Here is a 10,901-nt window from a genome sequence, read left to right as displayed (position 1 = left end):
ATGTGGATGTTGCTAACTGTCAACATTCCCTTGCTCACATTTCCAAGAGGAGGAGAAGCCTGGTTGCTCGACTATCTCCCAACATCTTCTTTATTTCTGCATCACAATCCTTGGAAACTTACACGCATCAAGATGAAGGTTGTCGGATCTACCTGCGCCCTGAAGAGCAAGGTCGGCGGCGAGGACATGGTGCGCTGCCTGTCCGAGCAGAGCTTGACCATCGCCAAGTGCAAGATCCCGCTGCTGGACGAGCAGATGAGCGTCTTCCTGCAGGACATGAACAACTGCTACAGCAAGCTCAAGGAGCTGGTGCCCACGCTGCCCACGAACAAGAAAGCGAGCAAAGTTGAGATCCTGCAGCACGTCATCGACTACATCTGGGACCTGCAGGTCGAGCTAGACGAGCCGGAGAAGAGCCGCCAGCTCACGGCGAGCGGCGTCGCCCGCACACCGCTGACCACGCTGAACGCAGAGCTCGCTAGCATCGCAGTGGAGGTAAATATCTCTCCTAATATACTGCTATATGCGCCTCAGAGCACATGTTATTTCCACAGAGGTGCACGCACCCCTGTAGCATATTTGGAACGTCACAACGCGTGCGTAAAAGTTACCAGTTCCATGCGTAAAAGCTCCTTTTACGCACCGGTTTCCGTGTGACTGCTGTGTATCCCCCTCCAAGCAAATAAACTAACCCTCCTCCTCCTCTTGTCTCCCCGCAGAATGGATGCTCAGATGACAGGATCATGTGCCGCTAAGGGCTCGTGGAGAATCGCACCGTGACTCCACCGCGGTCACCGCCAAGAATGAACAAGGCTATACCTGATGTGACTTCTCCATTTCACATCGACAGAAAACCTTGAACTGTGTAGGGACGTTTCTAACTCCCAAGAAGCTAGAACAAAAATACAATGTGTGGACATCCTCCGGTTGGCGAGGATCTCTGCCACTCGCGGCTCTCGATTCATCCGAGGGTCCTGAGAGAAGAGAGGGGACCTGCTAGTGTCCAGAAATAGACTGGGTTAGCCCGGGGGGACCAAGACAAGCCGAGGGCAGCCACTGCCTCGCTTGTTGCTTGTAGAGTTTTATTGTTTCTAAAGAAAGCTAATGTTTCTGTTACGCTCTTTGTATCTTGTATAAAATCATGTAGAATATTCAGCATTTTGTAAAAAATTGAAAAAGATAAATTTCTCAGATTACTGAGCGACAAACTGTATTGTATATTACAATGCCTCATTATGTGAAGATATTGTTTTCTTACAATGTACCTTATTGCTGTTTTTTTATTAAAACAAGACAATTATTTTTCAACAAGAAATCCTCTCTGTGTCATGGTGTTTGTGTGAGAGTGGGTCACATTATATACCTGGGGGGGGTATGATTTGAGTGAGGGTACTTGGGTGGTTATTATGGGCTGTTATGACCTTATTACCATTGTGATAAATCGTAGTCTTGGGCTCACATTCATCTGAAAAGCTTTTCTTATAGCTGAGAGAATGTGAGGTGGTTCTCACTATAAAAAAGTGTCACACCTAGAAGAAAGTACTGAGTCATTCAGCCACCAGCAAACCAAAGCTGGTGGTCAAACAGGCTCAGAGCCAGTTAAAGTGGTCATTTGCTTCTCTATGGGTCATTAACGTATCACATTACAAGAGGAAGTCTCCCTTTAAATAGTCAGGTTACAAGATCATGACAAATAACGTTTAAAAGTACAAGAGGGTTTCATATTCTGCTTGTTTCAGGCAGATTCACTGACACTTAATGAAGTGACGAAAGGTGGTTTATTGGGAAGCGAAAGAAAAAATGAAATCAATCAGATAAAAGTTGGTTTCCCCTCCATTAAACATCCATTTAAACGCGCTGTTCCAATATGTTAGCGCGTAAATCTGCGCGTTATTCCGACTCCGCGCCGGCGCTGCGGGGGTTAAATTGCTTTGGCGGAGGCGATCCGCTCAAAGATTTATTCTGTCTCCCTGGTGCAATGTTTTTCCCATTTCCCTGCGGTGCGATGCGCACAGCTGCAGCCCCGGCGTGGCCAGTGTGTGATTGTGTTTGTGTGATAGCTTTGTGCCAAGGGCAGGGGAGGGCGGCGGGGCCCAGACTGAGCGGCGCCTCGGCACACCTGGGGAAGTTCAGGTTAAATAGCTCCACATTCCTCAACACACAGCTGATTGAAACATTAACAAACAGTAATCCACGGGCCAGGCCGCAGATGGGCCGGGAGCCACGCCAAGAAACAGAGAGAGAGACAGAGAGAGAGAGGGAGGGAGGGGGGGAGGGGGGAGAGGGAGCTGCTCTCTGCTGCAGATTCCCACACTGCACTCCTATGCTATAAATTGCTATTAATATATATATATATATACATGTATATATATATATACACTCCATCTTTGTTATTTTTTAGAGAAAACTTAATAAGTTTTGTGGAATAAGACTGTTAACACACACACACACACACACACACACACACACACACACAAACACTCCTCATTGTTTTCCTTCACACTGTTAAATCATAATAGTTCTCTGAATTCTTAATCACATGTAATTATCTATATTGGCAGATACACACATCTCTTACGTAATCTGGTGGAGCTGTGGATAAAATGAAGGCCAGGCTGCTGTGGTCTCCATAATGTGTGTGTGCGTGTGCGTGTATGTGTGTGAGCGTGTGTGTGCTCCATTACTACACTTTGTTTTTATCACTGTATCGCAATTAAACCCACTCAGTGTTTTTTTATATTCACCTCAGTCCAAATTGTTGTTACTATTTTAATCCCTCGGTGTGTAAACATGAAGCAAACTCCCTTCCCTGGTGCTGGGCGCCCTCCTGTGACCGTGGGAGGAATTGCAGTCTCAGTGTCAGCGACTGGGTAAATCAGAAGATATGTTGGAGAGGACAGTGGACAACAGCGCCCCCTCCTGGCAAAAGTGATACTAGATTAGAGTTTATACTATAAAGTGATGGGGACGACATAATACCATCAATATTTATTGTTAATATTTGTATATTTATACATATACTGTATACAATTAAATTGTATATATCAATGGTCAATAATGTACATTTTTTGTGTTTATAATGTTCACAAACTATTATATAAGCTATTTCGTATATCTTTTATATTTATGCTTGTATTTCCATATTTTTATATTCATGCTTTATGCACCAACACCAGATTTCATCTATGTGTAAACCTACTTGACAATAAACCCAGATTCTGGTCATCTAGTTCGAAATTGTTTCCAAACTTTTGTATTTAAGTACTGTTCTGTTTACTGGTACTTGAGTTATTTAAGTATGTCCATGTTACACTAGTACTGCACTGTAAAACAACTACGTTACTTTGATTTACACAAATCAGGAATAAAAACGATCTAGTCACATCACAGAATTTAATTTGTTTTTTTACAACCTTAAATTTAATCAAGCTGCACCAAATTTCACACTCATAGATATCAGTTCACTTATTTTTCATCTAGATCTACAATTATTTCCATGGCAAACTGTGAAAATGTTAAAATCAGTCCAGCTGATTGTGTGTGATCCTGTTTCCTGACTGACAGACCAGGGTGAAAACATAACCTGCTTTTCAGAGGTAATACTATGTAATATTAGTTTATCTTTGTTAACCACTAGATGGAGCTACCAAACTAGCTCCACCTCTAACAGCAACAACAGTGAAATGCTGCAGATGATGATCAGTATTGTAATAATAACAAATCGAAAAGTTATGAATGATAATTTGATGTGATTATTTTAGTACATTCTGCTAATTGGACATCTGTACATCTTTTATTTGCATTGTATTTTTACACTGTGGTACCCAAGTTAAATATCTCTGTTCCCTTATATAAAGTATAAGGTATTTTTATACATGTTCTACCACTGTTTAGTGTACATTTGTTTGGAGCTTAGCAAATTGGCTGTGACAATAACCTGAATATTTTTAAAAACAGAAAGTCGAGGGCAATAGTTTTCTGAGGGAAGATAATTAGATCTAAAAATGGAACTTGATATTCCTTCATTTCATCCAATAACCTGCAGCCCTCATCCTGATTGGTTTGATCAAACTGATGATAATGTCAGTGCAATACACCTTCACTATGCAGTTACCAGACTGAGAATGGAGTGAATTGTATGCATGCATCACTGTTCAGAATCAGAGTGTAATAAGAGAACCAGAGTCAAGAGTGTTTAAATAGAAATTTGTATTTACATCAATATCAACATCAAAAGAAAAGAAAAAAAATCTGTAATATACATCCTGTAAAATGACAGCTTATCTTACCTCCACACAAAGAAAAACAGAAACAAACCAAAGGGTCGCTCACCTCTTTTTTGTACTCCATCAAAACTCTACAAAGTTCATTTTTCCTGAAGTAACAAAATATGCACATAAAATGAAGTTGTTTCCCAAAAAATAGGAGATATTGATATGTCTTTAAGTTGAATTCATTCCATTAATATTTCTCTTTCACAGCAAAACATGCTTTCTCTTTTCTTCTCTCTGGATGTAAAAACCTTCTGCTGTGGGGCTGGGACCAGTCTGGTCCTTTGCACTGCACCGATACGCTTGCAGTACACAACCGTCATATGTGATTACAGATCCATGATATGTACCCATTTACCATCAGAATAACATGACACGTATGATAAAAAAATGTACACCAGAAACCTCAGAAACTATACAGAGATGTGGAAAAATATCTTTGGATTGCGCATGTTGAGAAGGTAGATTCAGCGAGCTGAGAATAACAGTCAAAAGAAGATGCTGCTAATAAAATACACTGGACACAGACACAGAGCTGGTGGGAGGGAGAGAGAACTCTGCAAGGACCAGAGGTCTGTTGGTGAGCTGTGTGTTCCCGTCTTCACTGCAACGCACGCAACACACACACACACACACACACACACACACAACTTCATGACTTGAAGAGCATATAAGTTTTGACTTATAATGAATTCCTGGAGACTTACACTAACCTTAACTCTAACTACTTATTGCCTAACCCCAAACCTAACATCCCCTAGCCTACCTCATTATGTGGGTGTTTCTTTTTGTCCCTATAAGGAAGACAAGCCACCATAATGTGACTGTGTCAATAGAGTCGGGTCCTCTCAACATGTATAATTCACACGCACGCGCACACACCAACAAATAATTTGACGGACAGTCCTGACAGAATTCATTTCCTCCCCCTTCCAATAAAAACCTCTGACAGCTGAAAGCTCAAAGCCTCAACTCATCAGATCCTCATCACAATTAAAAAGTGCCTCGCTAAAACATGAAATGACTTTTCAGAAAATTTAAAAATACAGCATCAAGATAAAGACAAGGGAAGGAAAACCCAAACACACCTGCAATATTTGCCTCCGCAAAAAAAAAAAGAAAAGCTAATGAACCAAATCCGGATTGGCATATGGGACACAAAAATACAACCAGGTCTCATACTCTGTGCAATAATGGGCCTTTAAAAAACATGTTTGATATATTTTGTAGATTATTTACAATTCATGTTCACAGAGGACATTTGAGACATCTAATACTGCAGTACCATTTGTTTGCTCATAGGAGGGGTGATGGTGCTCAGATACAGTCTAAAGCATAGAGGTGAGAGTTATTGCTCCAATCTGCATAACATAGTAAAACTGTGCTTAGAGCTTCCAACGTCTTAAAGAATGAGGCGCATCCAAAGGATAAAAAAGAAACAACCGAGAAGAAACCCATTGTTGTGAAGGCATTGAATCTCTAGTAAGGCTTAATGATGAAGAAATATTGCATCGATCGTTATTCCACACAGAAGCCTCCAGGTAAAGTGCGGCCACAATCAGTTGTACCGTAGTCCCTCTTTGCAGCCTGACTGTGACGCTAAATACTGCCCGACAGCTGCAGCTCATTCATGCGTACACACACACACACACACACACACACACACACACACACACACACACAGATATTTTGTGTGTGTGTGTGCATAACCTAAATAGGGTTGTGAGGCTTCAGTTGGAGATGAAACCTGATGCAGGCTCGTCCTCGTAGCCCACTTCCTTCAGGATGAACACTGCGTTGTGTTGAGTCTCCTGCGTTACATTTTATGGAGGGGAACTCCTACTGTGTGTGTGTGTTTGTGTGTGTGTCGGCCCAGCTCTTCTCGTGGCCCGGGCCACTTTGCTACAGGTGAAAGGCTCCGGTTTCTGCTGCCATCCACAGGTCCTCAGCAATACTTCTACAGAGACAGTGAAAAACAGTGAGATGTTGTAAACAATGTTGTAAACTCAACATTTTTATTTAAACACTACATCTTTTCCATGCGTAAAAAGGTATTACTAACCTGATCAGGTCCCATTGGCATTCTACCCATTCCCATGGGGTTCATGCCCATGTGGCCCTGCATCTGGCCCTGCATCTGGCCCGGCATCTGGCCCGGCATCTGGCCCGGCATCTGGCCCGGCATCTGGCCCGGCATCTGGCCCAACTGTCCTGCCCCGGCCCCGCTGACCGGCCCAGGTCCAGCCATGGAGTTGTTCATCATCATGGGTCCAAACTGGCCCTGGTTGCTTTGCTGGGGGTATTGTTGCTGCGAGTATGAGCTGGAAGAGAAGAAACAAATACCCTTTTAAAGCTTGGGTTGGTAATCCTGGAAAAGTTAGCAAGACTACACTTTGACCAAAAAAAAAAAAAACTTCTGGTTATCATCTCTGCTCTAATATGGTTTATTGATGGCTACCAGGACATAAAGAGGATTTCAAAAGATAAGATGAAAAGTGTTTCAGAAACAATCTACTGAGCCCCTCTTTTGAGTATTCTGCACAAATGTAGAAACGTATTGCTGGAAGAGGTTTGCTGTTACATACCTGTTGCGAGGCATGCCGCCCTGTGGCCAGCCCTTCATGTCACCAGATGGGTACATGGCCCCTCCCTGTGGGTTTCCCTGCATCCCTGGCGTTATGGTGTTCTGAGGAGGGCCCCCCATTCGTCCTTGCATCACGTTTCCTGGGGGGCTGCTACCGGGAGCCATGAAAGATGGATCCCCCTGCTGGTTCATCCCTGCAAGTACAAAAGAGTCACGCGAGTGTGAAACTTGAATGTCCAGGTGGAAATAGTAATCAACTATCACAATCAACTCACCATAGCTGCCTCCATAGTTGAAGCCCTGCTGTCCAGGTTGGTTTAAGGGGGGTCCTCCCATGGGGTGGTCCATGCCTGCTGGTGCAGTGACATTCGGAGGAGGGCTGAAGCCTCCTGCTGCTCCCTGCCCCTGCTGCTGTTGCTGCTGCTGCTGCTGTTGCTGCTGCTGCTGCTGCTGCATCAGCATCATCATCCGCTGCCTCCTCATCTGCATGGTCATCATCTCTCTGCTGCGCTGAGCCATCATCTGAGCGTTGAGGAAACCAGGCTGCAGGATAAACATCAATACTCTGACCTGAATTCTGCAGTTGGGCTTTATTAAAAAGGGACAAGTGAATGCAAACTAAATTGGATGTGAGGAAGGGCTCACTACATACCTGACCACCCATGCCTGTATTTTGCATGCCGGGTTGGATGCCGGGTTGCATGCCGGGTTGGATGCCGGGTTGCATGCCGGGTTGCATGCCGGGTTGGATGCCGGGTTGGATGCCGGGTTGCATGCCGGGTTGGATGCCGGGTTGCATGCCGGGTTGCATGCCAGGTTGCATGCCAGGTTGCATCCCGGGTTGCATCCCGGGTTGCATCCCGGGTTGCATCCCGGGTTGGATGCCAGGTTGGATGCCGGGTTGGATGCCAGGTTGCATGCCGGGTTGGATGCCGGGTTGGATGCCGGGTTGCATGCCAGGTTGGATGCCGGGTTGCATGCCGGGTTGCATGCCGGGTTGCATGCCGGGTTGGATGCCGGGCTGCATGCCGGGCTGCATGCCGGGCTGCATGCCGGGCTGCATGCCTGGACGCATGGCAGGATTTCCTCCTGGGATGTTTTCCATCTTCATGCCTTGTCGGGTCTGGTTCATAAACTGCCACAAGAGACAGTATAAAAAATTGTCATTATACCAGTGTCTTATTTTAAAGTTTACTACTAATTTCACAAGTGCAGTGCCCATTCTAAACCTGCCTATTTGGAATGGGCTGTTGTAAATGCGCTGCCGTCGTGATCGTCAAAGTGAATTACATTGATGAGTCCCTGCTGCCACTACCACACAACGGCTGATCGCCTTTTTATGTAAAGTTTATTAATATTGATTGTAAAGCATGTCCAAATCGCAGCAATTTCATCTCAGCACGTACTTGGTACAATACATCTGTCAACTGTGAAGCCGATAAGATCAACAGTTCTTGAGATATGTGTTTCCCATACAGACAAATTTGTACAATTATTAGATAGGTATCTAGGAGCTATTTTCTATATATCCATATAGTGGGTCACTGTTAGGCTGAATATTATCTGTGTTATCACCTGCTGCCCTTGCAGCCTCTGCTGTAGCTGCAGTCGGAGAGGCTTGGTGGCCATCATGCGAGGTCTCATCATGTTTGCACGGGGGTTGCCCATACCCCCCATGCCTGGGAAGCTCCCTGTTTGGCCCATCTGATTCATCATAGGGTTGAAGCCTGCAGGAGACTGGCCTTGCATTGTGTTGCCGCCGTAACCAGCTTGCATGCCCACGGAGGGGGGGCCTGGGGTGCCAGGGTAGCCCTGTCCATACATGGCTTTTTTGTCCATGCCTATGGATGACTCTGGGGGCACTGGGAAAGGCTCCGATGGTGGGCACTGACCCCGACCTGGACCTCGACCTGGACCGCGGCCTGGATCCTGCGGGTGACCTTCAGGTCTGTTGGTCTGGGGAAAAGAGGGGTTAAATGTAATGGTTGTTTAAACAGAATAAACCTGAACGGAAAATGAACACATAGCTGGGTACGGGTAGAGCACAGACACAGAACTCACATATACAGTACACTACATTAAACAACTACATGAGAATCACATGTACTAAATCTGCTAAATAAGAGGCTACAAAATACTAGGGGGCTTATTACAACATAAAGAACCCACATTCAAATCACATGTCATTAGCAGAAAACCAGATATAAATTTATCTTTATATATTTAGTGATTTTGGACTCTGAGCTTCTTAGCAGTTCTGCTTTTCTTAACACGCACTCACTAAGACTCTTATTCTAATTTTACACTGACGTATACACTTTCAACCATCTTCAATAATCACTGAATACATGTATATAATTTCTGAAGCCTTGAAGTTCATTTGGACCCTTGCTGCCACAACTTGTAATGTCTTGTCATCTCCTGTGAACAAAATGTGTGCAACATAAAATGTACTCTGTAGAGCGCAGTACCTTGCCGACTATATCAGGGATGCCAAGGGCTCGGTCTATCTCCTGCAGAGCACTGACATCAGCCGTGTTGAGTAGAGAGTCTAGCTGGTCCAGAAGTGCTCGCTCATCACTCGGGCCTTCGCTGCTGGTTCGGGGCCCCAGCAACTCATGCAGGGGGTGCGCAAACTGGTCCCTAAACATGCAAATGTTAAGGATGTTAAATCCTGTCAAGAACAGGAGACTGTGATCACAGACATTAATAATGTGACCTTCTGAATCCAGCTTGGAGTCTAAAATGTGGTAAACATGAGGAGGGAGAGGATTGGAACCAGTGGTTTACCTGTTTGTTTTAATCTGTGGTCGGTCCATTCCCATAGCAGAGTCTGGCCAGGAGGGGGACCGAGGCGGAGGTCCATGTCCACGAAACGGGCTCATGCTCATACTGGCTTCATTGGTACCTGCAGATCCAATTCAGATATTTACTTTACTTCAGGATATAATGCCAAAAAGTTAAGCAGCAAGCAATTACTAGTTACAGCTTAAGGTATAACAACGGAGATATGTGACATACCCATATCCATGAGCTGCTGCTGCAGCATGGACCTGGTGTTTCCAGGTACACTGTTGGAGCGGTTCATCATGGGACCTCCCATTGGGCCAGAGCGACCCATGCCCGGGTGTCCTGGTCCAATTGTAGGGCTGACGCTAGACCTCGGCATCCCCCACTCCCCTGGCCCTGCCATGGGAGGGCGCTGGGGCATTCCCATACCTCTGCCCATTCCTCCTGATCAACACACAGACCATTTACATCGTTTCCTCAATAAGCTTAGCAATTTTCTGGAAACTGCAAGCTTCTGTACTTTCAAAGATAGTGGGTTTAACATTTAAAAGCAAGTGCTGGGTAAACAAACATCTCCATGCTGTCTAATCGGTGGTGCCCAGGTCAATACACGCTTGTTTTTTGCATGCTAAGAAATAAATGTTTAACTTACTTGGATTTCCTCGCGGTGGACACACTCCCATGCCTCCGGGAAAGCCATTGGGAACACCCCCAGGTCGGATTGGAGCATCCACATTCTCCTGTTTGACCAATGTGGGACAGGGGACGTTCCTTCTCACAGCTAGCCCGCCTCCTACTGGCCCCTCTGCACCCATGGGCTTGGCATCCACGGACAAAGCTCTTTGATAGACAGCACGCTGACCTGGCGGTATGGGGCCTTTCTCCCCTTCTGAAACACACAAAGTACCAAGGTGAGGTTACAAAACTTCAACCATTTAGTTAGATGATTCAATGTGTCCACGGTGTGATACCTCATGCAAGACCTAAAAACACATCTACCTACATTAGCAAAGTGATCCATCTGATCATATATCTTAGATTTTACCGGCTGACTTACCATGTAAACTGTCAGGAAGATTTCCTTGTTTGTTTCCCACTTCCTTCCCTACTCTGGAGTCTGGTTCAGGGTAGAAGCCAGAGTTGTTCCTTGGGACACCAAGGATGGTCTCCAGAGTCTCCGTCTGAACAAGAGACACAGGAATGATTGGAGAACAATGTCCAGCTGGGTATTTTAAACTTACAAGTTTGTATTTTGG

The 10,901-nt window shown here is 45.0% G+C and overlaps 2 protein-coding genes across 3 annotated transcripts in view; one reads left to right on the top strand and one right to left on the bottom strand.

The window, feature by feature from the left end:
- Positions 1–1,315, top strand: id1 (inhibitor of DNA binding 1, HLH protein). Its single transcript, XM_034584956.1, has 2 exons — positions 1–495; positions 720–1,315. The coding sequence occupies exons 1-2, from the start codon at positions 1–3 to the stop codon at positions 753–755; spliced, it is 531 nt and encodes a 176-aa protein (XP_034440847.1). The 3' UTR covers positions 756–1,315.
- Positions 1,316–4,191: 2,876 nt separating this feature from the next.
- Positions 4,192–10,901, bottom strand: part of LOC117761249 (nuclear receptor coactivator 3-like) — a 32,410-nt gene continuing 25,700 nt past the window's right edge. Inside the window, exons 13-23 of one of the 2 annotated variants that reach the window (XM_034584954.1) lie at positions 10,703–10,826; positions 10,298–10,534; positions 9,877–10,089; positions 9,646–9,763; positions 9,327–9,498; positions 8,431–8,811; positions 7,508–7,990; positions 7,131–7,398; positions 6,857–7,049; positions 6,334–6,592; positions 4,192–6,228 (exon numbers count right to left, since the gene is read on the bottom strand). In XM_034584954.1, coding sequence (XP_034440845.1) covers positions 6,217–6,228; positions 6,334–6,592; positions 6,857–7,049; positions 7,131–7,398; positions 7,508–7,990; positions 8,431–8,811; positions 9,327–9,498; positions 9,646–9,763; positions 9,877–10,089; positions 10,298–10,534; positions 10,703–10,826 — 2,460 coding nt within the window. In that variant the 3' untranslated portion in view covers positions 4,192–6,216. The remainder of the gene's footprint in view (positions 6,229–6,333; positions 6,593–6,856; positions 7,050–7,130; positions 7,399–7,507; positions 7,991–8,430; positions 8,812–9,326; positions 9,499–9,645; positions 9,764–9,876; positions 10,090–10,297; positions 10,535–10,702; positions 10,827–10,901) is intronic. The other variant, XM_034584955.1, reaches the window with a different exon arrangement.

The sequence above is a fragment of the Hippoglossus hippoglossus genome, chromosome 5, assembly GCF_009819705.1.
Source record: "Hippoglossus hippoglossus isolate fHipHip1 chromosome 5, fHipHip1.pri, whole genome shotgun sequence".
In the NCBI taxonomy this organism is placed as follows: Eukaryota; Metazoa; Chordata; class Actinopteri; order Pleuronectiformes; family Pleuronectidae; genus Hippoglossus; species Hippoglossus hippoglossus.
The sequence above is the reverse complement of the archived record's forward strand: the minus strand, read 5'-3'. Positions and strand labels throughout refer to the sequence as shown.